The following is a 26849-nucleotide window of genomic DNA, read 5'->3' as shown; positions in this document are numbered from 1 at the left end:
TTTTGGGGAAAAATAACCATAAAGTTTTATTGCGAACCAAACAAGGTCACATGATTCAAACATTTTACAATTTTACAGTACATTTATAGTTACATATAAGCATACATTAGGTTTTTGTTCCATATACATTAAAACTAATACATAGACCTTAAAATGTACAAACAAACTTAAATAACCTTTACAGTCTTATTCAATGGAATGTGATGTTCAGACAAACTGGCCCATTTCTGAGCTGTTACGATTACTGTACATCCTAGGAAGACAAAGGAGGGACAGAGACGTCGTATTCCTTGGTCCAGGTGCGTATCTACAAACACCAGCAGCACATTCCTCTAGCACCTTCCGCTCAAGTCAAAAGAACAAAACAAAACGCAAAAAAAGGAAGTGCTCTTTAAATTAGGAAGATAAATGTGCAACTTGATCCCAGACGCGTAACTGACAGATTACAGAAACATCAGATGCTGATATATTTTAGTGGTTTTAGCGTCATGTTGACTGTACTTTATATCTGACACGGACTGACATGCCAGATCACATGATTTAGATTAAACAAACATGTGTGAAGGGGTGTTAAAATGAAGGCACATACACATTACACACACATTCAATCCATCCAAAACACTGAAGTCTAGCACAAACAATCCTATAAAAGTGAATAAGTTGGAAATAAATCTCAAGAAAGGAAAAGTACATAACAAACGTCCATCGGCATCAATCTTCTCTCGTTCTTTTTTCCCCATCTGTCTGTCTGACACAACCTGGGGTGAAAGCGGAGGAGAAATCGTGCATTTGGATGCAGACGATGAAGATGACAAGTCTTTTTTTAATGTGTAAAACTCAGGCCTTTTAACAAAGGCCTTTTGAGCTGCCATATGCCATGTGCAAATGCCCCCTATCTGGAGGCAGGGAAATGAGACGGGCTTTCTTTTCTCATAGTGATGCACTACAGGTGTGAATCCATGGGACAGTGTTTCCATGGTAATGAGCTACAGGTCAAAGTCTATGGGATGAGGTTTCTGCTCCGACGGGCTACAGGTAGGAATCCATGGCAGGGGCGTAAGAGAATCCCAGGAAAGCCTCGCCTGCCTCCGTGATGCTGGCTGTGACTAGAGCGCTGTCCGGGGAGCAGCCGATTGAGTTTGGCACCGGCTCGTCTGTGAACTCGGGGTCGAAGTGTCGCAAGTCATTAGGTCCCGTCTGAAACAACAAATTGACATTGCAATAAATTGATTAGAAACAGCAATACTTGCATTGCTGGATGTTAACTGCGTTCTCTTATCACAAATGATGCCAGCATGACTAGGGCCTTCTTATCTCTAACATCCAGTGCAATGTGGTCATAACCCACAGTCAACCAAGAAGAGAGCTGGAACGTACCACGTTAGGGTTGAAGGGCGGCGTCAGCTTCTTGGCATTTAGGTCATCCCAGTTTATGGGAGAGAAGAACATGTGGTTCTTGATCTCAGTCTACAAAAGTGAAATAGAAGATACATTAGATATGAGCAGAAAACGATTTGATATAATCAGGCAAAGACTTTGCTAAAATTCAAACACACTTACAAAGTCATCAGTGAAGCCCAGTCTCTTGGTTCGGTCTTTTTGCAGCAGGCCTTCCAGCAGGTGTCTGGCAGCGTTGGATATGTTGGGTTTGAGCTGCAGTGGCTTGTTCAAGATGTTGTCGTACATTTCCGCTGTGTTACGGCTGTAGAACGGAGGCTGTGGAGAAACCATAAAAACAGTCAGGAATCATGTAAAAAGCCAAGTACTCAAGTACATTCGATTTAGGCATGAAGTGCATTTATTTTGCTGAATTAACTCACCAGGCCATATAACATTTCATACAGCACTGCACCCAAACACCACCAGTCCACCGTCCGGTCATACGGCTGCTTGTGTAACACCTCCGGTGCCAAATACTGCAAGACAAATAGAGAAACATCAAGACGAGTTCGCTTATCGACTGCAAATGCAATGGCATTGTTTGAAAGCAGCCGTTGTCTGCCAATAAAAGTGCACAGCGTTTACCTCTGGTGTTCCACAGAATGTTGATGTTGTTCCATTGGGTTCTATGTTCTCTTTGCACAGGCCGAAGTCAGTCAGGATTATGTGTCCTTGTGAATCCAAGAGAATGTTCTCTGGCTTCAGGTCTCGGTACACGATGTTCAGCGAGTGCAGGTACCCCAAGGCGCTTGCAATCTCGGCTGCATAGAACCGCGCACGTGGCTCCAGAAAGCATCGCTCCCTTTGCAAGTGATAGAACAGCTATGGAAAGACAAAGAGAAAGAGGAGACCGATTAGGCTGTGAATTCCATATCCTGAATGACATACTTAATCAAGGCTTTCTAGACTCTGCAATCCTGAACAATGGCAGGAAATGAGAACGCCCCCCCCGCAGCCCCTCAGAGATGTCTGTTGAGTTAGATCGAGTCTAAACCACCACATCTGCTAAATCTGGCTCCCCCCACCTCACACACTTTCCCCTCCCAGCCATTTCCTGAGGAGAGTTTCCTATTCAGAGCCCAGCCGCTCCTCTTTGCTTCTCATGACAGGATATCCTTTTTCTGTCTGCATCTACCTCACTGTCTCCTTCCAATAATCTATTTTCTATCACTCTCTCTTGTCAATATTGTTCTTCTAGAATTAGACAAAAAGTTGGCAAACCACAGCTCCATAAATAGAAAAATCATTTATAGTATGTTCTCACCAAAAAGTAGTGTTTCGAGACCCTTTAGTTTAGTCCAATTCTCACTATTAACTAGTTGCTTATTAGCATGCATATTACTATGATATTGGCTGTTTATTAGTACTTATAAAGCACATATTAATGCACGACCATATTCAACCCCTTAATCCTAACCAATATCTAAACTTAACAACTACCTTACTAACTATTAATAAGCAGTAATTAGGAGTTCATTGAAGCAAAAGTCATAGTTAATAGTTAGTTATTAGTGAGAATTGGACCTCTAAAGAGTGACCAAATATTCTTCTATCTGCTGTGTAACTTCTTAAAAACAATGCAAATTAAATTACGCACCTCTCCACCGTTGATGTAGTCCAGTACAAAGTAGAGTTTATCAGCAGTCTGAAAGGAGTAATGCAGGCCCACCAAGAAAGGATGCTTGACATTCTTCAGTAACACGTTGCGCTCAGACATGATGTGTTTCTCCTGAGGTTAGAGGTCATGATAAGAGGTCTAACATACTTCAGGGTGCATATGCAACCAATGCATTCTACATATTACTGCTTGACAAAAAGCCTATGGCAGTTGTCACGAGAAGTGAATTGCTTTGTATGATCCCATACCTCCTTTTTCTTCAAGATGGCTTTCTTTTGCAGCACCTTGACTGCGTAGAACTTCTCATCGCTCCGGTGGCGGGCCAGAAGAACCTTGCCGAAGCTGCCTTTTCCGATGACCTTGAGGAAGTCAAAGTCCGACGGTTTGGCGGTGGGGTTGGAAGAAGGACCGAGGTTTATTTGCTGAGAAGGACTTGGCTGTAGAGGAGAGAGATATGATTAGACAAATATGATTCAGACATTGTTTTGTAGAAATATGCATTGTGCATATACACACACATGCTTTCAATGGCCAAACAACATACCGGTGGGGAAGGGTTGCTGTTCATCAGTTCAGCATCTTGTGGAGGTGTCAAGTTCAAGATGGACTGGACCTCAGGACTGCAAGAAGAAAAGATCAGATGCAAAGTTTTAACAAGGGCAGTTCAGCAAACAAACAAGGAGAAATGTAGAAATGTAAAAAAGTTAAAAAATAAATAGTAAAAATGTAAAAATAATTTGTAATTTTTTTTATATATGTCCTGGTGAGTTATTTCAACAAAATAAATGCATTTTAAGCCTTTAATTGAAAGCATATTAGCTATAATTGTAAATTTGTAAAATAATTATAATTTTGGCAAAAGTAGAAAAAACATCTTTACATTTCTTTACATATGTACATAAAATAAACTTACTGCTTGCATGCATAAGAGTTTGTGGAAAGCTTCTGGATAAAGTCATTCAGTCCCATCTTTCTCTGTTTCATAAAGGCTGCACATAAAAGAGAGAGAGAGAGAAAATACATTTAAAAGAAAGATCACTTAATATGCTTCCCTTAATTTGCTAAAGTTGGCTCAAGAGATTCCATTCACTGAAAAACAAAGCCTACCGCTGAGATTAGCTACTAGTCCTCTTGTTTTAGAGTAGGTCAAGTCTGGAGCTGGAACGCTCGTCTCCGTTTGAATTGTCATTGTAGTTTTCCACTCCGGGCCAGTAACCAAAAAGACACAAAGCGCTACTGAACTCCTACACTACTGTTCCAACTATTTAAAAGGCTGGGGGAGGAGGCTAGAGTTCGCTTTCCGCTAAGAGGCGTGGCTTTGTCTGTGTTCTTAGCGAGGAGGCGTGTTCTGACGCAAGTCTCTGTATTAGGGGGCGTGGTCTGTCGTGGTCAGCCGTGACGTCTATGAGGGGACAGCTGTGAGTGAAGAGTACACCACGAGCACGTCACGCCTCAAAATCTAATGTTTACATGCAGTTGCAAGATCTTCCCGGATCTAACAAGCTCAGCAGGACAACATGTTCTGTTGAGAGCAACGTTAGAAGGGTTCAAAATCGATACAAAATTGAGCCAATGAGTCACTGCACTTTTATTTTATTTAAAAAAAAACCTCTGCCTGTCTGTTTGCCTGTCATAATACAACCCCAGTCTTGCCGCACATTCTCAATGTAAACAACGTGTCTGTTCAGTATACAACTGTAAAGATAAAACATGCCATTCACGAGTGCACATGCAATGAATCCTATAATAGCTCACTATTTCGCTCTTTCCCCTCACGTTTTCTCTCAAAGACCCATTTTATTCGTTGTGACAGATGACGCATGAATGAGACAAAAGCGAAGGGATTCGAGCCAAACTTCAGTACTCGTTGGAAAACTACCGACTGTATTAACGGTGAATGAACCGTTCTTTTGTGTCGGATCTTTCAAATGAATCGGTTGAACCGGTTTACAAAAATAGTCCGAACGATTCAATCACGAATCAAAATGATTCAGTCCGAGCCGTTCTGTCAACAGTAGGACTCACAACTCACGAATAACGATCTCTGTCGACATGTCTGAATAATGTGAAGTAACCGATGATAGTGTTAGTAGAGCTTTTTTTTTTAACAATAAACATTTTATAAATAAATACATTTGTTAAAAAATGTGCATATTAAATGTTTGAAGTAGGCTAATATTCCACACCGCGATGTCAATGCCTATAATGTCATGACGTAAAAATGGCTTAATGTGGTTTTTGAATGGGTGTTCAAAACGAATTCGCAGAAATGAGTCGGACTTTTGCTGCATTAACTTGCTTCCAGGAAAATGCAAGCATTCTTCTGCATTCTTTCCTTCTGTCATTTAGAGCCAGTGATATGTACACAAGATCATGAAATGCCATTTGCCAGTTACACAATGTCATACCCCACTCACATACCCAACTCATAAGTTTTATATATATACTAGATTCAAACTCATAAATGACTGGATTAATGGTTGGGTTGTGGCAAAAAAAAAAAAAAATCTACATAACAGTAGCTCGTGGCACTGTACCAAAACTTTACAACAAAATGCATTCGAGTCACCAGCGAGTGACAAATGTTCGAGTCACAGTATTAGCTATTAGTAGAAAGTTACTATAGCACCTAACAACATTAATTGAATAAAGACAGCCTAATGCATAGCCTACATCTCAAAAATATTATTTTATTGTGACAATTTAGACATCAGTCATGATACAGTGCAAGAAAGCATGAATTGATACAACATGATGGCTATAATGAACATCCACTTAATATGCATGTTTACGTTGCTTTTAAGTAGGCTACACTGTAAACTAAGTAACCATATCGTATAGCCTAAAAAGTTTGAATGCTCGTTCCCACCTTCCAGATGTTTTAAATAAATCGCTATAGGCTATTAAGTATAGCCTACATTGGCCAATTGGGTAATATAGCCTACACATATCACCGGTTTATTATGAATAATGTTCGAAAAAAAGTAGGCTACAAACCTTTTATTTCCGCCGAAGTTCTCATTGTGCTGTAAATCTCTGTAAATCTGTTATGAGAGCAGACTGACTAGCGTTTCATATATTTGGCAAAGGCAGAGCCAAGTGCCCATAACAGACTAAACCAATATAGATATGAATACAGTGTTAAAACCGGGTCAATGCCCCTTAGGTAACGCACCTAGAGATGCCTCCAGTACAGCCTCAATAAGCGGACCATCATTTAAATGAAAACAGTTCCATTATACAAACTTTCCGCGATATTTTCGGCGAGATTCAACTTACATGTGAGCGGTGAAGTTTTGTCTTTCATAGGGTCAATGAAAAGAGTAAGGAGCCGCAGACACGCTTGATGAGGAAGTTTGGAGGTGAAAGGATTTTCTCAATCCGTCGCATTCCACCAGGGCTGATCTGACACCGGATATCTGCGGGGCGGAGTTTCTCCAGCCCTCCAACAATGTGCTTCACTATTTTCAAGCGGAGCCAGAGCTAAACGATCTTGAAGGCTGTCTGTCAAAGCCCAGTCAGTTGCCTACCTCAACAGGAGTATTTTGTGCATCAATGGCGTGTGCGACACAATTGAGACCACTGAGGGGACTTTCAATGCGGGAATGGAGTGTGTAGCCTACCTATAGTTTTGTATTTTTCTGTCTGAATAAGAGAATTCAGATGAAACAAACATGATGAAGCGAATCTCTCAAACACTTAAGTTATTAGAAAAACAATGCATGAAAATGATCACACATAAAACACTGAAACACATAATCTTAAAACCAGGGCTAGTTGTCACATTGAATGAGGTAAGTTGTCACAATAAAAACTTAGCCTACCTTTATTGTAGTAATATATAATGTGTAATTATATATAATGTGTAAATATTATATATAAAATCGGTTGTTACAATAACATCAGCTTTTCCGCCAAATGTAAACACTACAACAATTATGAAGAAAATAATTCACAAAGCAAATGTAACCAGTCCTACTCAACCTGCTCAGAGCGGGATTTGATCCAGGGTGTCCGGTGTTGTGCCGAATTTCGACCCCCTGCCAAATTATTACCCCCCCTCGTTGAAGTCAGTACCTGATTGCCTAATCCTAACCCCACCCCTAATCCTAACCCCTCCCCCACAACTAATCCTAAACTAGGGGGGTAATTATGTGGCGGGGGTCGAAATTCGGCACAACACCTGCATAGTTAGTGTGTGCTAACAAGGATGCTAAAGACTGTATACTAGTGTCAGTCGCTAGCACGCCTCTTGAGGCCAGGGGAGTGAGGTTTACACACACAGCTCTTCCTGGCTTACGTCCATTACACTAACCCCCTTAAACCTCACTCCCATCCGGGTCACGGCACCAAATGTACATCACCTCGGGTACGCTAACAAGGACGCTAAAGACTGCAGTTGCTAGTGTCAGTCGCTATCGCGCCTCTTGAGACCAGGGGAGTGTGGTTTACAAGCACAGCATTGCTGTGTATAACATTCTAACATTTAAAACATGTGACAACTTTGCTGCGTGACAACTAGCCCTGGTTTTCCCTCCCATACGCCACGCTTCAGTATGTCTTCACCACTGTCATAAATTACTCTCATAGTTGTCTATTTTTCGCAAAAGTTTTATGCAATGTTTAGAAAAAAGAAGTTTGCAGTTCAATACTCTCTATTTTGATTATCTTCCCCTTCTGTCTCCTTGTGCTCATCTCATCCAGATTCTTGTCTTTTTCAATCTCTCATTGTGTAAGGAAGTGTGTGAGTGAATAGAGGTCTGGGAGAGGATAGAGAGACAGAGGGAGTTCACAGAGATCAACGGGGCTTCAGTCCTAAGTGTCCAACCACTTTGTTTATTTATGTTGGATGATGGAGATTACGTAAAATCTTATTTAAATGCTGCTAAGAACTCAATACAGGACCAAAACATTTTGAATACTAATGTGGACTTAAATCATATGCAGGTTTCAAGAGCATTATGCAATTTCCCTCAGACACACACATTCGCATGAATGCATACAAATATGTGCGTACACAAACACACCTGCAATGACTACATCAGGAGAAACTCTGGAGCTTATGAGATCATTTAGACAGATTTAGTGTATGAGCAATGTTATGTGAACACAAACAAATGTATTAAAGATGTACTGATGGATTGTACTAAATTACACATTTATGAGACTGCTAAACAAGTGATTTCAAATTCCCTAATTTCTGGAGTACTCCATACTCTGCCATGTTTTGTTTAAATGGGAAAAACATTTAAACCAGCTGACTGGTCCCAGGACACGGTCCTCTCTGTACCTGTCCTAGGTTCAGTGTTGTGATATAACAAGGGAAAATCTACTTTCCAAAGAAATAAGATAAAGGTAATAAATCAATTATTTTTAATTTGCTTTTTTTCAGATAAGCTTATCACGTAACCTTTAAAAGACTGGTATTATACAACCATGTCATGGGGTTAAGGAATGTTTGAAAATCTTTTATCCACAGTGTCAGCAACAGATCATTTATGGCTGAGCTATTAATTAGGGCCTTTTTGACTACTTGATATCATGGAAAATAAAACAAGCAGGAAACCGCTTCTATGTCACTTCTAATTTACGTCATAACCCAATATAAACTTAAACTTACACTACTGTTCAAAAGTTTGAGGTCGGTAAGGTGTTTTTATGTTGTTGAAAGAAGTCTTGTATGCTCACCAAGGCTGCATTTATTTAGTAAAAACAGTAATATAAAATATTGTTAGAATTTAAAATAACCATTTTCTATTTTAATCTATTTAAAAATGTAATTTATTCCTGTGATGGCAAAGCTGAATTTTCAGCATCATTACTCCAGTCTTCACTGTCACATGATCCTTCAGAAATCATTCTAATATGCTGAAACTTTTCTTATTATTATCAATGTTGAAAACAGTTTTGCTGCTTAAGATTTTTGTGAAAAAAGTTTTTCAGGATTCTTGATGAATAAAAAGCTCAAAAGAACAGCATTTATTTGAAATAGAAATCATCTGTAACATTATAAATGTATTTACTGTCACTTTTGATAATTAAAAAAAAAAATCTATACCTAAATTCCAAATGAAAACATTTTATTATGAATTTATTTGTTATATAAGTGCAAAGTAAAAGTGCATATTTTATCAATTTCCTACATACGAAAAGTTAAACAAGCCCAAAATTGAAGAATTTCTATAATTTAATTTAAAAAAGGAAAAATGCCTTAAAAGAACAATTCAAATCTATTATATTCTATCCTTTGAAACTAGATTTTTTTCCCCTTTAAAATCATCCTAGGGCAAAGAAAAGTTCCTCTAATTGAATAATCACACTTATACATAAAATATTATCAGTGTCAGTTTAGCAAATACAATGCATGTTCACAAGCACTTGATATGTGTGGTGCATTTGTACCATTACCAGGTGGTGTTGAGTGTTTGCAGTTGAATAGTGTAGGAGTGCTTTATTCACAGAAGTGCTGTTTTGAGCACTTACCTAAAAATAGTTATTAAAGGTTCAACTCTAAGCCTACATGGATCAAGGTGATTACGGGTTATGCTTATACCAGCAAAATAGAAAAACAGAGAAGAAACAAAGCAACTCAAAAAGGAAGAGAAGGAACTCAACTGTACTGACCAATCGAAGAGAGATCCTGAGGGAATTATGACCATGAGTGAATGAGAGAAAATGTATAAGAAAGAGAAGAAGATTGTGGAAATGAAGGCAATGAAAGGAAGAAAAGACTTACTGGTGTCAGAGGGGCAACAATAATCAGACTCAGGGTCTCCATGGTAGTAGAGGTCCATTGCCTGGGAAAAAAAAGTAATGTAGGTCAGTGCAACGTGTCTTCAATGAAAACATTCTTTTGTTGTGTTAATATTGCATGTCTCTTTAGACTTATACACAAGTTTAATGACAGAATGAGGCCTTGGTCCTTAAGGAAGTAACATTACTGAATGTGATGAGCAGAGGTGGACAAAGTACACAACTTCGTTACTTGAGTGAAAATACAGATACTACTGGTCAAATATTACTCTGTTACAAGTAAAAGTTGTAAAGACTGATTTTTACTTAAGTAAAAGTACAGAAGTACTTGTTTTTAAAAGTACTTAAGTATCAAAAGTAAAAAGTAAATGTCAATGCATTGTCTTATTATTGTTGTATGTAATACTTACAGTACCTTATGCCTCTGAATCTATGGCTACCCTCATATCATTATCAAATTTATTTCTAGAACACAGTTCCAGTAGTGGGATTGGATGTGAGATTGAATAAGTGCACTCAATAACGTCCACAATGGTTTTGGACACCCAAATGGCTGTTCCCTCAAAGAGTGCCCTATTTAATTTTTTTGGGCTTTTAGTATGAATATGTTAGCCCTACTGTTATCTATAAGCTAGTGTGCTCCAAAACAATGACAAAATTCACATTTAGGAGACCAAACCCAACGTTGAAAATGAAAATCTGGTTGATGTCAGAATCCAACGTCAGATTGACGTTAATCTCCAACGTTGGACAGACGTTCCGACCAAAATCCAACGTCGGATTCTGACGTCAATCCAACTTTTATTTCCAACCAAAATGCAACCTCTGCAACCAAAGTCATCCCCTGACTGACGTTACTACTTTCTACTCAATGACCTTGACACAAATGTAGTGGAGCAAAAAGTACGATATTTGTCTTTCAAATGTAGTGAAGTTAAAGTAAAAAGTTTCCAGAGAAAATAATACTCAAGTAAAGTACAGATACTTAAAAAGTGTACTTAAGTACAGTCCTCAAGTAAATCTACTTTGTTACTGTCCACCTCTGGTGATGAGTTTCCCTAAATTATTTTTTTGTTTGTTGCAAAACTGCATTTCTAACAATATTAGAAATAGGACTTTGCTTCATTAATAATGTGCCTTAGATTTACTGAGAGACGTGATGACGTCCAGATGGACTGTCGCATCAGTCTTAATCTACAGTTTGCAAAAAATATAATGATCTGACATCCGGTATACAGTTTTCCACCCAAGCAGCAAAGCTTTCTGTGTGAAGTGAGCGAGAGTGGATGAGAGAGAGCTTGAGAGAGAGAGAGAGAGAGAGAGAGAGAGAGAGAGCGACAAAAAGAGAAATTACCCATATCCACTTCTTTAATAACCTCCCTGGAGAGCGGGCTAACAGAATGCTGAAATGTGTGAGGGATAGTATTAACATCTTTGCACATGCACCTACGCTAAGCTTTCCTGGCCCATGTGTCTCACTGCTCTTTTTTATCTTGTGTAAACAACTAAGTGGCTAAATTAAGCTCAGTCCAGAAAGATTGAAGAGAAATGGAAAATGGGCGCAAATGTCAATAAATAATGCTTCCAGAAGGCATCCAAATGTCTTATTTTTATGCTCTTTAAAAGCTGGATTGTTTCAACCCATGTTTGGGTCAAATATGGACAAACCCAACCGTTGGGTTTAAAATTTCATCCAAAAATTGAAACCAATGGCTGGGTTTGTCCATATTTGACCCAAACATGAGTCATGAAACATCCCAGCATTGTTTTAGAGTGTATCTATTGGTTTGTGATTTAAAAATGTAGAAGCTTTTAGTGAAATATTTTGCTTGAAAAGTGTACTTTTTTTACATTTCATCTAATGCACTGATATTCATACATTTTGCATGAGACACTGTAATTCGTTTGTGTTTCTGTGCTGACCTGTGTGCGCTGACGCGGTTGCCATGCCTCCTCGTGCCCGTAAGTGATGAAGGGCCCATTGCAGATGCAACATTCCAGCAGAACGGGGCTTCCCAGCAGGGGTGACATCACCCAGGGACAGATCACATGCCCATCTGACTCTGCCTCCCTCACCTTACTATCATTGTGATGTCGACTGAGCATCTTCCATTTTCTCACCTGTTGAAAAACACAAACGAGGTAAGCCTTGAGGTAAAGCGAGTAAACAGCTAATCATTTTGTTCAGTGGTTTCCCAACAACTTGATGCCAAGTACCCCCAAATATGATGAAAAAATTCCCTTGCAAGGAACCCCCTTCTTAAAATCTATATTTTCATGTATAAAGACCTGTAAATACTGCGGGTCACCATGATTTCGCCAAATGAGACATGACCCTGGATCAACATAATTTTGTTGATCCTTGAACAACATTCTTCTCTGAAAATTTGGTCCTAACCACATCCCTATGCCTAAACTTATAACCGTACCCATAAGTTATCACTAAAATCAGAGGGAAATGATAGATGAATAACACTGATGTAGAAGCACCAAACCCTGGTTGTAAACCTAAACTTGACATAAACTGTAAACTTGTCCCCTCAAATCTGATTGGCTGATTGGAATGCTGTTCAAGGATCAACAAAGATGTTGATCATGTTGGAACATGTACTTATATACAATCTACAGTGATACTGTAAAGATAACAATAATTGTTTATAAATAATTGATTTTATATTGTTATTTTACTAAAGTCAAAATAAATGATTATATATTACCATTCAAAAGTTTGGGGTCAGTTATTTAAAAAAATATTTTCAAATTTTAACCCTATGAGACTTCTTAAAAAACTAAAATCTTGCCTACCACAAAACGTAACAAAACTTTTCCGTAAATTAGCTGATGCTTTTACCAAAAGGGACTCACAGTACATTTAGAGGAGGAACAATCTCTCTGAAAAAATCTGTTCAACGCCATAATGACAATAGTTAAAGGATTGATGGTTCAACCCACCAAAAAAAAAAGTTTAGTTACCAGCTCAGACTTTAACCAGTGTCACACCACCTCATGAGTAAGCATTATATGCAAAAAACAACACAGTAAGTCAGACAGTAAAGTATAAATAGAATAAATAATTTTGCCATTTAATAATTAGCTTTTCTCAGTAAACAAGTTAATCAAGACGCATAGGGGGAAATCCACTAAGAATATATCATTATCGCATAAAATACTGATTCAGAAGTTTCTTTTTAGCACATTCACCCCTAAAGGTCAGAGTTATGACTAGATCTGTATATGTATTGATAAAAGCTCAAGGGTCAGTGAAAGACGTCACTGCAGCGATTCAATCTTATTCTATAATCCACAATAATCAGGACACACTTTGCTCTTTAGCCTTTGATGCCAGAAATGAAGCACAGATTCCAGGGAAAGGTGATCTCGGAACTAGCCTTTCTTAAGGGCCTAGTCTAGTGCACACACACACTCAGCCTGGCCCAAATATTTCAACATCAAAAGCTGCCGATTATGTAAGTGCACTTACAGGAAAATGCTAAGATAAAAAATGGTTAATCAGCAACTCTTCCCTCCCTTCGCTCCTCTCCTCCAAACAGTATCTGAGTTGGCATTTCTCATGCAAGGCTTTGCACTGCTATTGTTATCTAAAGTCTCTCAGACAGTATTTACCAGGCAGAGATTTTCTAGTCAATACAATGTCATTATATTTTTGAAGACCTGGGGTGTGTTTATGTCTGTTTATGTGTGCATATGTTGCCATGGAGGGTAAATCTCACATTGTAGCCCTGTTTGAGGAGATTAGACCCAAACCCTTGTATGGGATCAGCCTATATTGAATTCCCAAAGGTTTTCCTCCCTCTGCATCCCATCAAGAAACCCAGCTGGGAACAAAAGCTACCGAACGTCTCCAGTCCTTCACCTGCAGCTTGAAATACTTTTGGGAAATTGTTCTGTATGTGGTGTGTAAAATGTTCCTGGCAAAAACATTATTTAAACAAATGGTTTAAATTACATTTATTTAAATATGTTTATCTTTAAGCATAAAATGCATTGAATTCAATTGAATCATAAAGCATTAAAATGCACTTACTTTATTTTGAATTCATAATATGTATAACCATTTAAAGATTACATACTTAAATTAAGCATACAATATATATTTATACACTAGGGTATACTGTTGAAAAGGCTTTTTAAAAGAAGTATCTTATACTCACCAAGGCAGCATTTATTTAATGACAAATACAGTAAAAACAGTAAAATTGTGAAATACAATTACAGTTTAAAATAGCTGTTCTCTATTTTTAATATATTTTAAAATGTAACTTATTCCTGTGATGCACAGCTGTCAAATAATTTTAATAAGCTGATTTGCTGCTTATCATTATCAATGTTGAAAACAGTTGTGCTCCTTAATATTTATGTGGAAATCGCGATTCTATCCTTGCTAAGTATCAATTTTTATAATTGACAAAAAAAAATATGGAAGATTTACACTTTTAAAAATTAATTTGCCATACCACAGGACCATTTAAATGAACTATTGGAGGCAAAAAGTGATTAAAAACTGTGAAAAAGAAAAATGGTGACCAGTCACAGGAACTAAGATTTAGAGGTTCCCTTATACATTCATTTAACATTTAACATAACATCTTGATGTTGATTTAACAAAAAGTTCATGGACATATGTCACTAACATTTATCAGTTTCCATAAAGGCTAAAAATATTTTATGAGTGCTATAGCGTGCAAGTCTTGTCTCTCCAAACCAAGCTATCTAAATTATGACATACCATAAACCTTTGTTGTTTTCATTTAATACTATTTTTAATCAATGCAGACAAACCATGTCATTATAAAAATTAAAAATTAAAAATAAAAACTTTACTCATGAATCATTTTTAACATCCTCAGACGTCCCCAAAGGCAGGTTTTCTGAGATTTAGCTCAATTCTGGGGCGTTTTTTGTCCCTGAAGTAGCTAAGTAAAGCCCTACACACTAAATCCTATAAGCATAATTAAACCCGCTCTGTATAGAAAAGTATTCCATTCCCACAGAATAAATATTACTCCCCCCTAAAATCTATTAGCCCGCTGTGCTTCTTTGTAGCAGAATTGCAGAACGATTCAGGAAAGATTACAGAATGATTCAGGCCATTTTTGCACCAGTATAAAGCTCTCTAAATATAATAGCTCCTTCAACTTTATAGCGGGAAATATATAAAGTAGGTGAAGGTCACAAACTTCCTCAGAAGAACTTCTATCCAGCTGACACCACTAGCCCACGCTTGGAAGGTGAGAGGGAATTTGGCCCGGAGCCACCCTCGACTGGCTCAGCACCAGAGAGATAGCATGCAATGGCGTATAAGGGCCGGAGAAAGACATGAGGCCCAAAACAGAGATAAAGAATCACCTGAACCAGCGCAGGAGGTCTGACTGGAACTGACACTGATGTTGTCACTTTAAGGGCTCTGGTGAAAACACTTCTGTGTGACGTGTTTTCCCTGAAACCTAGTAACCATTAGCCTCATTAACCCCAACCAGAGATTCATACGGGACAAAGGGTTACAATGCCAGAGATGAGATGCGTGAACAAACAGATAAAAATAGTACTTTGCTAATTGGCCTCCAGAAGCCATGATTGTACCTACTTATGCAACAGAAATGTTGTTGTGTACTAAAAATAAGACATGCTAATCAGGGTTATTAAAGCTAACTAAAACTACTCCCACCACTTAAAAAACACATTTTTGTTACTTGAAATAAAATTAAACTTGAATGTTTTAGTTCAGCAACATTTCTCATTATATAGCCTATAAACTATAATATCATGCCAATGATACTAAAACTGGAGCTAAAGTCCACAACATCTCAGCAGGGTTTTATCCGTTTAAAAGCAGAGCTTTTCCAGTGACACATCAAAACAGCTTTGAATTTACAGGAACTAATGACACATGCTCTGGATTGTGGACAGACGAAGGCAGAAGTGTGTGTTTTTGTGGTTGTGTTTGCACAAAGGAACATTTTATAGCTCAGAAGTTGCTCTTGTTGTCTAACATGTTTCTCCTTAGGAAAAATAACAGAAGAGTATAAATCGATAAAACTAATGTGGTTAGCATGTCTAAGATCATTTGATCCTGGGAGAACTTACTGAGAAATGTTTGAGTTCATTTCGACTTTTGATCGAATCTGAGCTTTTTGAGGAGACACATATAAGATTATTGGGGTCTTTTTCTCAGGAGAAAAATCTAAGGAGGAGACATGAACAAGTGCTCCATTTGATCTCATTGCCATTTACACTCTTAAAAAAAGATTCCAAAAGGGATTTTCCCGTGCAGTGATGCAATAACATTTTGGGTTACTAAAAGGGCCTTTCAATGCACAGTTCTTAAAATAATTTTTTTCCCAAATGTATAGAACATTTTAATAACCTGAAGAACCTTTTGTGCAGTGGAAAGATTCCATGGATGTTATAGGTTCTTCATGGAACCATCGATCCCAATAAAGATGTTACGGAACAGAGGACCCGGAGACAGAAGAACAAGTGAAAGTTTATTTTGCAGCAATGGGCAGACAAACAGGTAAATGGCCAACACAAGGGAGAGGACAGCACAGGATACAGACGCTGGAGAGGATCGCTGGAGAAGAACGTTGGGGATGATCGCTGGAGGTAACACGGAAGAAGACACGGGAGATAAAAGTCCTACAGGTTCCACACACATGGGTAAAACGAGACTAGACGATGAGGGAACACGTAGGGTGTTTCTCAATATGCGTTCTTCAGCGATCTTGCATCCTTGTGTTCTCGTTTTACGTCATCATTAACCATCGAAGTTCAGACCCAATTCTCAAGAACGCAAGTACAGAGGACGCATGAAAGAACCCGGATGTGTTCTTGATACCGAGGATGCATCGAATGCAGACTTGAGCTATACTCGCCTGGTGTCCCAGAAGTCATTGCGACCGGTTCCGAGTTCGTTCTTCCAAGGAAGCTTGGCAAGACCGGTCTCCACGAGAACACAAGTCCGTTCTCTGCGTTCTTGGAATTGAGAAACAGCCAAGGTGAGTGGTTTATTGGTGAAGTTAATGAGGAAGATCGCTGACAGTGATGACCTATCAGTGTATACTGCTGAACTGGTTGCCATATGGTTAGCACTCGTGTGGATAGAGTCTAACAATTGTCTGCAGGCAGTGATTGCCTCTGATTCAAGTTCAGCAATGTTTAGTGTTCAGAATTATCGGTCTGATTCAAGGGAAGATATTTTAATCGAAATTTTACAGCTGGCAAGTGGAATACAAGCATCAGGAAGGAGGGTGACATTCTTATGGGTTCCAGCCCATTTAGGAGTAGAGGGTAACGAACTGGCCGATGAGCATGCAAAGAGAGCAACAGACAAAAGCAATATAGATGTAGATGTAAAGTACAGTAAAGCAGAAATAAAAAGTATAGTAAAGGCGAAAACGATTAAAAAGTGGCAACATATTTGGGATAATGGGTACACAGGAAGACATCTTTATAGGATACAAGGGAAAGTGGGAAAAGACACACAAATAACCAGATCAAGACAGGAAGAAATTATACTAACAAGGATGAGGTTGGGTCATACAAAGTTGAATAGTACAATGTTCTTAATAAAAAAGCATGGAGATGGAAATTGTGAGTATTGCCAGAACAATATACCTGAAACAGTAGAGCATGTAATAATGTACTGTCATAAATACAATGAGGCAAGGCAGAGGCTTGTTAATGAGTTGAAAACAAAGAAAATGTCTTTAGAAATTAAAACACTATTGAAAAGAAGCTCAAGGGAAAATTTTGATTTATTATTTCTTTTTTTGAAAAGTACAGGCCTGTTAAAAAGGATATAAGTGTTTTTTTTTTAAGTGTAACGTGCTGGTATATTTAGTTTGGGAATAGCTAGTAACTCCCGTGCCTACTCCAGTCCAGTGGTGGCGGTAATGCACAAGAAATAGTTGCAAACCGCCAATCAAAAAGAAGAAGAAGAAGAAGAAGAAGAAGAAGAAGAAGATCGCTGACAGGTGCAGGTGATTGTGCAGGTGCAGGTGTGGGCCAAGGAGGATGCTGGGAAATGTAGTGAAGGAGGTGGTGACTAGGCTGGTGACCGTGACAGTACTCCCCCCTCCCGGTCGGCGCGTCCTCGCACCGTAGATGATGCAAGGGGGTGGGGGTGGGGGTGATGGCCAGAGATGAGGGCTCAGGTGTGGCGGTGGCCATCTTGAGACGGGACTCAGGCTCAGGAACGGACTCAGGCTCAGGACACAGTGGGGAGACAAGGACAGAAGGGAGATCTGGAACTGCTTCCTTGATGGTGTAGGAGGATCCACTCAACCACAGAATGTAATCGCTGGAGAATAACGTTGGGGATGATCGCTGGAGGTAACACGGGAGAAGACACGGGAGAAGACACGGGAGAAGACACGGGAGAAGACACGGGAGAAGACACGGGAGAAGACACGGGAGAAGACACGGGAGAAGACACGGGAGAAGACACGGGAGAAGACACGGGAGAAGACACGGGAGATAAAGGTCCTACAGGTTCCACACACATGGGTAAAACGAGAATAGACGATGAGGGAACACAAGGTGAGTGGTTTATTGGTGAAGTTAATGAGGGAGATCGCTGACAGGTGCAGGTGATTGTGAAGGAGGTGCAGGTGTGGGCCAAGGAGGATGCTGGGAAATGTAGTGAAGGAGGTGGTAACTAGGCTGGTGACCGTGACAAAAGAACCTTTATATTTAAGGGTGTAGGAGATCCTGTTAATTTCTCAACTGTATCACGTCACTTTTTTTGTTCTTCTTTCCAATGTTGTTCTGAACCCCATTTACTTTTATTGTATGGACGAAAAACAATTGAAACACTCTTAAAAATATACTATTTTGTTGTCTGCAGAAGAAAGAAAGTCATACAGGTGTGGAACGACACGAGGAGGGTGAGTAAGCGATGCTATAAGCAAAAGTCTCCATTTAATTATGTTACTACGAGAAGTGTTAATGAGAAAAAGGTCTAATTTTGTCAGTTTACTTTAAACACTCTACAGCGAAGAATTTAATCAGTTTTATACAGTAATTATTTAGCAGAGACTCCATATTAAAACACCTATATCTCATCCCAGGCTCACAGTGCTGAAGAAGCCTCATCCATCTGAAGGCCAGCGCAATGTGGTCATTTAAACTTTATGCTCATTTCAACCCGGCGAAACCTGGCACTATAAAAACTCGCCCTGCGTGTGTGTGTTTGTGTGATCTGACCACAGACCACATGAGCGATGAGTCATCGGCACAACCTCCCGCTCCTTGCATCTTTCTGCCACATTAATTCCACAAACACAAACAAGCACACAAACCCTCACACAGAGCGAGAAGGAGCCCCACTGCTCTCCATATTTTCACAGGGCGTGAAATAAAAATCCTTCCAGGCAACATCTACTGTAAAACACGATCATGTTCCTCAGTCAAGAGTCAATAAAGCAAAATGAATGCAACACAATACAGATCCATCACATGCCCAGGTTACTGCATGGGGAGAGTTTGGAAGGACTTTATCTGCAAAACCAAAATGGACTGTAGCTTCAGAATAACAATTAAAACGATGACTGATTAGCGAAAGATCCGAGCCGACAGTGATGATGAAGGCAGGTTATGAGAATGAACAGAATTAGATATTACTCTCAGGTTGCTGAATGAATCCAGTCATTTCTAGACGCTGCTGCTGCGATTCGGTCATTCTCACCCTGATGTACGTTACATAACTTCACCCTCAGGACAGACTGGACACAAAATGATGTGTCATCTCTCTCGCTTTTTCTTTCTCCTATAATATTTCCTCTTCTCCTCTCCCATTCTCCCTGTCAGGACACATATATTTTTAACCCAACCTAACCTTGATATACAGTTGTGTAGCTCCTACAATAAATGTATCATGAATAAAAACATTTATCATGAATAAAACAGCTCGGGCATTATTCTGTGGTTTTTTGAGAACTGTTTGTGGCAAAGCAGGGGAGAATAGGCAAGAGGTTATTAAATCAATCGTACTCAAAATCTAACAAACCTCATTTAACCTCATCAAACCTTATTTATTTGACACTGTCTGTCTATCTATATAGTGCTGCAAATAAAACAACATACGGTATAAGAGAGCGCAAGGGATAATACAGCTGGGTTAATATGTTTTTAATATATTTAAAAATATATATTTTTATAATATTATATTATACATATTATGTGATTTAAAACATGGAAATAATGTTAATTAGTTTATTTAAAAAAAAACATTTTTATATCGAATGATTCCCAAATATGATCCAAGGGACCCCCATCCTAAAATATGAAGATGGATATATATTTTCATGTATATACCCATTTATGCTCTGTATAAATAGTAATAGTAATGTCAAAAACAGCACATTGTTTCTTATAAATAATTAAGTAAATCAAATTATTCAATAAAATATATTATCTAGACAATATTTACTTTGTAATTTTAATATTAAAATATATAATAAATCTATATAAAATCTTTGTATTAAATATACTTATTTATATCATATATTATATGTTATATCTTATTTATTACATAAAAAATAGGGATTTTGTCATGTACCCAGATCAAATTATTCAATTTATTAAAGAATATTCCTAATGTTTCTGCATATTTTTCTTTCTCTGATTAAAATGTTTCAAACAAATGTTTTCTTGGGAATATTGTTTTAATTGGGAAAGAATTTATAGATTCCCCAACATAACTTTCCATTCTTTTAGTCTTTTGCAGTGTCCAAACAAAAACCACTTCCTGTGACTTTCAGTTGATGCAATTAGGAATTAGCTAAAGAACTGGCAATGGACTGTGATGTTCTGTGATGTTATTTGGTTTGTCTCACTGTAAAACATACCATCATGTTTAATAAAATCACAGAAATTGGTATGACGTTATCAACATTTTAAGCTGACACCCTCATGTAAGCTAACAGTCCCTCACTGAGCAATGGCTAACTTTAGCACTTAACATTTTTCCATCCTGGAAGCTTCCATACTATTATGCAATTCTGTAAATAATAAGATTATATGCTAATACAGTTAATGTGCTAGAGCTTGACCACAGCACTTTCCTCAAAGTTTGCTAAATAAATACATTCTTACATAACAACACAACAGAATGTATTTCAAACTGTCTGTCTGTTACATAAACCGTAACAGCACTGAGGCAGCATATAGCAAGCAGAAATGCTGTCATGTGATCTCTCTCCCTGCAGGGATGACTGAGATCCAGACCCCCTCTGAGCTCTGTGTCATCTTTCTAATACTCATTGTCTGAGAGCCAATCAAACAGTCAGAATAGCAACTGTGGAAGAAAGTGAGAGAGCGCTCAACTCATCTAACCTAGGCCAACCCTGAGAAGCTGTTTAGCATTGCTAAATGGAAAGACAACATGCTCAGCCTCTTATGCATCCCTACGGCACGCTAAGATTAAAAGCTTGCACCGCAAGGGATCAGAATAAACAAGCAAAATAGAGAAAAATTATATCAAAAGCGAGTTTTGTAGGTCCTGAAGTATATGGCATAGTAATTACCAGACGCTATTTATAATTGTTACTCTCATCACGTTTGCTGTAAACTGTGGTAAGCTATCTGAGGTCATTTCAATCTGAATATTCATAAAATCCTTTTATTTTCTCTCAAATTTTTCATGGACCATGGAGTTTATTTCTGTCAATTTCTGTGTTTGGCATGGTAATGGTTTGACAATGTTGATGTTTGGTCGCTGCTGCTGCTGTAGAGTAAGTACAGGACTTGCTACTGCCATTACATACACAACACACTGCTGTGAGCAAGTAAGACATGCTGCTGCTGATCAATATAACGTACATGAATTACCCGTAGCAGATCTATACAGGTGGAGCTGGGGAAGGTGGAGGGTTTCTGAAAGTGCTACAGTAAATGCTGACCATGTATTTGAAGGTTGAGCAGCGACCTCATTGGCTACTGATACAGCAGCAACCAATCAGCTGTCCCTTACTAAAAGCTCTTAGTTCCAATAAAACATCAAAATAAAATGCAACCAATTATGACACTGTCTACTTACAAAAGAAAGTGTAATTTTAATTGTCAGTCAAGAAAGACTCAAGATGCCTGAAATCTTAATAATCACTCCAAAAGGATGAATAGATGCACGAATAAACAATTAACAGATAACGCAAATAAACAGACAGTTTCCTGACCTTGCATGTCTTGTTCTTGTCTGCCTGGCAGGGTGTGCAGGGGGCACAGGTCTGATAGAGAGGGCTGGGGGGGTGAGGGAGGTAGTATCTTCCAGGACTGTTGTGGCAGCAGCCGTAAGGTGCTGGGAAGTGCGTGTACCACAGGTCCTGCCCCTCCTGACATTTCGGACACGGAGACAAGTAGCCCTTATCCTGGACCTTCTCCACATTCACCTTCGGATTCCTCATCCACCTGCGCACCTGAGGCCAAAACAAGACAGAGTTCTGCATCAATACATTACCATGCACCATCACACATTATATAATTCAAGGCTCAGGGGTGGCAAACACCAGTAGCTTGGTGGTTTAACTTGCCCTGGAGCGGCCACATAACAAACTAATTCCAGGAAGCAAATTTATGTGTTGATAAATAAAGATCAATTGACTTCCATGAAATGATTATAAAACCACGAGTTCTACTGACAACATCTGGGAAGATTATGTTGGATTTGGATATAAAATCCCAGAGGAGAGTGTTATAACCAGATGTTGCTCTTTCATAGCTCAGGATATTTAATAGCATTCTCAGCATTGTTTCATTAAGAATCAGCTTTGTGTCTTATATTTCTCTTAAACCCCTTAGGATAGCTAAAAATAGAAACAAATGAGACTGGTAACATTGACTGTAAGAGTATTGAGTTAAAATAAATTAACGTCAAATATATAAATAAAAAAAATTAAATAAAATAATAGGGAAAAATATAAACAAACAACAACAATGCTCAAGAGCTTTGAAAAAATGTACATATATATATATATATATATATATATAATAAAAATATAAAAAAATCCCTAAGAGTATTGAGTTAAAATAATTTAAAATATAAAAAAATAATATTAATAAAATCACTGAAAAATAATTTAATAAAGAAATGTTTGACTTGATAAAAGTGTCCATCTACAACCCATGTAATCTAGGAGAAACAACTGAGATATGAAAGAGATTTGTGCTTTTCTGTCATGTGCGATGGAGAATTTTGTTATGCAAAAGGCTCTTGTGAAACCCAGTTATCAAATACCATGTTTTTTTTTATTGTTTGAGGCAAACTGTGAGTGTGCATTTTGCATTTGCTCCTGTACAAGCAGATTAAACAGAACACGGGACCTCAGGGCCGTACCCGTGTATGTCTTTACAAGCTAAACAATGAAATCTGAAAGGCGCCCTCCAAATCACAAGCAGTGACTGACTAAAAGAGGCAGGGCACAGGGTCGTATGTCTTCTTTGTAGTTTACAATGCATTTAATGACTTCAATCCCTTGAGTGAAAAGCAATTTTCTAGGCCCCAGGAAATCCTGCAGCTCACGGCGAGCACAGGCAGAGATATTTCCACTTCTCACTTCATTTCATACAGCTTCCAAACAACCAGACAAAAAAAAAAAAAAAACTTTTTTTTTTAGAATGAGGAAAACAATGGGAAAAATCCTATAATTAATGAAAACAACGCTTCTCAATGTCCTACATACATAAACAATCACACTGTACAGTCAAGAATCCCAACAATTCACTGCTCCCCCCCCCCCCCCCTTCCCCTCTCTCTCTCTCTCTCTCTCTCTCTCTCTCTCCTTTGATCGGATTGTCAAAGTTATGTCACCGTGTGTTGTCACTGTGGCTGTACACTAGCACTTGGGAGTCTTTTTGCTTTAAGCTTCAAAGACCTTTCTCTTCTCTTCTCTTCTCTTCTCTTCTCTTCTCTTCTCTTCTCTTCTCTTCTCTTCTCTTCTCTTCTCTTCTCTTCTCTTCTCTTCTCTTCTCTTCTCTTCTCTTCTCAATAATATATAAAAATGTGTGACTTTTTTAATCAAGATTTCGTCATGTCATATTCATTCAGTCAGATGTCATCTCTTAACATTTTAATTGTAAATGGCATGTAATTTTAGTGCTGGATGTTATTGTTATGATCGGGTCTGCATGTCAGGCACATGAATCATTCCTTACAGGAATCAAATGCTAAAGCAACAGCAACTCAATAAACCACTCCAAACACAGGCTCTACTGATGACTCAGCAACCATGAAACGTTTAGTCACTAGAGAAACACATCAGTGTTTGTGTGCGGCTCAGTGCAAAGGCACAGCGCAAGGTAACAACAACCCACAACACACTCCGGTTGTGTTAATGCTACACACGTACGAGACAACGCTGCAAGCTGACCTACAAAAGACAAACATCAACCTTGGCACTCCAGAATATTCCTTCTTTTTCTGTCTCGGTGTACACATAAATACATAATAATCCAACAAAACCATCTCACTGAGTCACTCTCTGACACTCCATCTGCTGTGTGCGTCTGTGTGTGTGTGTGTGTGTGTGTGTGTGTAGGAGTCTGTACTCAATCCCAAACCACACACACACTTTCTCGCCTATAACCAAAACAAATACATTACATTTAAATAAATAACTCAAAACATGTTCATATTGGCCACTGCAACAGTCACAAATAAAATCTGAATAGTAGTTTCATTTTTTTTGTTCTCTTAAAATGTATTTAAATGCAAACACAGTAAATCCAATAATATCTCTTATCTCAATATGAATATCAAATTACATGGCAATATTACTTGCATATTTACAAATAGTGTCAATCTCACACTCATGACACAAACAGCCCATTGTGTATATACACCTCACAAAATAAGTCATATTGCATATAACTATATGCAATATATCGGTTATTGGCTGATTTTAGAGAATTTGTTAATTTACTCTATTGCTTGATATTGAATATTTAATTGTGTATGCTCATTTCCCCAAATCATTACATTTAGATTACCTTTGTTGTCATCAATGCTCACTTATATCTTTAAAAACAGTATTTAATCATTTATTAATGACACTGTTAAATGTAATATTTAGCAAATATCAAAATGCATATACTGTATCCATGTTTCATAATGTACATTATAATGTTATGATACCTAAATTAATTTGGTATTAAATTTAAAATGAGTGATTTTAGATTGTGGTGTTTTATATATTAAAAAAATTGTATACATACATTTATATAATTCATATTATATTGATAATATATATAGTTATTTATTTAGACAAAATAGTATATCATTTTATTATCGACAATTACATAAAAACAATTAGACTTATCAACAATGGAAAGAATTTTAACATTGTTAACTTTCATCCCTATCCAAAAATCAAACACAGTGTTCGCAAATAACCACATACATACATGCACATATGTTGAAACAGTGTTAAAATATTTAAGTTTTATTGATATTTTGAATTAGCTTTTATTTTAGATTTCATGTTCATTTTAGTTTAATATTTGGTCATTTCCTCATGTGCTTTTGTCATTTTATTAGTTTTTTTATATATATATATTATTGCTATTTATTTTTATTTCAGTTTTAGTTTAATTTTAGTTTTTATTTATTTCCAGTTAATAATTTTATTTTAATATTTATTTCAGTTTATTGCCAAGGCAACATTTCTAAACATTTTAAGTTTTCCAACTAATATTTATATTTAATTTTATTTCAGCTTTATAGAACACAAAATAAGTGATTTTGAAGAATGTCGATAACCAAACAGTTGATGGACCCCATTGACTTCCATAGTATTATTTATTTTTTCATACTATGGAAGTCAATGGGGCCCATCAAGTGTTTGGTTACCAACATTCTTCAAAATATCTTCTTTTGTGTTCAGCAGAAGAATGAAATTCATAGACAGGTTTGGAACAAATTATGACAGAATATTTGAGTGAACTATCCCTTTAACAGAAATGTTTTTAATAGTTTTAGTTAACGATAATAACCCTTTTTTGAATCCATAAACACCAGCTATATCCACGAACGCAGACAAATATTTATGCCTCACTTCATCCATATAGAGAAAAATACTTTTAAAAACCTTAAAACGTCTATATTTCTGTGCTTCTGCTGTTTATATTCAGAGGAGAGCTGATAGAATAAAGAAGCAAGGATCAGGTAAACAACTCGAGCCTGATAAGTTTGTCCACATAAGCACCACAGTGCAACATGTCAAGGCCAAGTCATCGATTGAACAGCACCTTTAAGTCTCCCCCAGCCAAAGAAGTTCTGCAACCAACACACACACATGCTCACACACTCACCTTCCTCTTGACAAACTGGAAAGCAGAGCACTTCTTAAAGGAGAAAGACTGTTTCTCTGCATTATGGACCAGCCTCATGGCCTCTGGCCGGCCCGTGTACTCTGCGGACCCCAGCGTGATGCCTTAGAGAGGGACGAGAAGGTGAAAACAAGATTGTGAGGTCTTTTGTGTTGCCTGACATAAGTACGACAACAAAAAAATCGGAGATATCAGTTGGCGAACACATGTGTGTCTGGGTGTCTGCGGTCATACCTGTGCAGTTGTCCTCCCTGCTCCTTGATATTATTGTCAGTTCTGAGCGATGATATCAGTGCTGCGCTGATGCCGTGAGTCGTCCCAGTGATGCTGCTGGATTTCACAGCATGTTTCTGCAGAGCCACCGCTGTATGTGCGTATGTGAGAGACACACAGAATGAGATGAAGCCGAACACACACCTTGTCAATGTGACAGAGAGTGAGTGTTTCAATCGAAGCGAAGCGCACCTTCTTCCCTGCCCTCGCTCTCTCTCTCTCTCTCTGTAGCTCTTCGTTCTTCTCTGGCAGCACTGATACACTCTCTCTCTCCTCCTCCTCCTCCGCTTCTCCTCCCCCCCCTCAGTTTTCTGCAGCAGCGGATGCTCTCTCTATCGCAGCATCTCTCTCTCCATCCCTCCCTCCCCGCTGCTTTCATTGTGTGAATGGAAGGATGGGCGAAGGATGAATGAAGACTGATGGA

General features: G+C 38.1%; 1 protein-coding gene across 3 annotated transcripts; it reads right to left on the bottom strand.

Moving 5' to 3' along the window:
• sgk1 (serum/glucocorticoid regulated kinase 1) lies at window positions 1-26809 on the bottom strand. 3 transcript variants are annotated; one of them, XM_084429251.1, is made up of 15 exons: window positions 26618-26809; window positions 26387-26516; window positions 26135-26256; window positions 22006-22245; window positions 11735-11932; window positions 9795-9855; window positions 3972-4047; window positions 3603-3678; window positions 3307-3495; window positions 3038-3169; window positions 2026-2262; window positions 1821-1916; window positions 1561-1716; window positions 1378-1467; window positions 1-1197 (listed from the first exon to the last, which is right to left on the bottom strand). In XM_084429251.1, exons 3-15 carry the CDS (start codon window positions 26210-26212, stop codon window positions 1030-1032), a joined length of 1797 nt encoding a protein of 598 aa, XP_084285377.1. In that variant the 5' UTR covers window positions 26213-26256; window positions 26387-26516; window positions 26618-26809; the 3' UTR covers window positions 1-1029. The 3 variants fall into 3 exon arrangements, with proteins under 3 accessions (XP_084285377.1, XP_084285379.1, XP_084285378.1); XM_084429253.1 differs by lacking the exons at window positions 9795-9855; window positions 11735-11932; window positions 22006-22245; ... (1 more) ...; window positions 26387-26516; window positions 26618-26809 and adding an exon at window positions 6338-6578; XM_084429252.1 differs by lacking the exons at window positions 9795-9855; window positions 11735-11932; window positions 22006-22245; ... (1 more) ...; window positions 26387-26516; window positions 26618-26809 and adding an exon at window positions 4166-4329.
• Between the last annotated feature and the right edge of the window lie 40 nt (window positions 26810-26849).

Source organism: Rutilus rutilus (assembly GCF_951802725.1).
Source record: "Rutilus rutilus genome assembly, chromosome: 13".
NCBI classification, from domain to species: Eukaryota; Metazoa; Chordata; class Actinopteri; order Cypriniformes; family Leuciscidae; genus Rutilus; species Rutilus rutilus.
This window is presented reverse-complemented; position numbering and strand designations above follow the sequence as displayed.

Coding starts and splice junctions, on each gene's coding strand:
- sgk1 (XM_084429251.1), bottom strand. CDS start 26,212: ATGAGGCTGGTCCATAATGCAGAGAAACAGTCTTTCTCCTTTAAGAAG. Junction 9,856..11,734: donor AACCGCGTCAGCGCACACAG/GTCAGCACAGAA, acceptor TTTTTTTCCCAG/GCAATGGACCTCTACTACCA. Junction 1,198..1,377: donor CGCCCTTCAACCCTAACGTG/GTACGTTCCAGC, acceptor TTGTTGTTTCAG/ACGGGACCTAATGACTTGCG.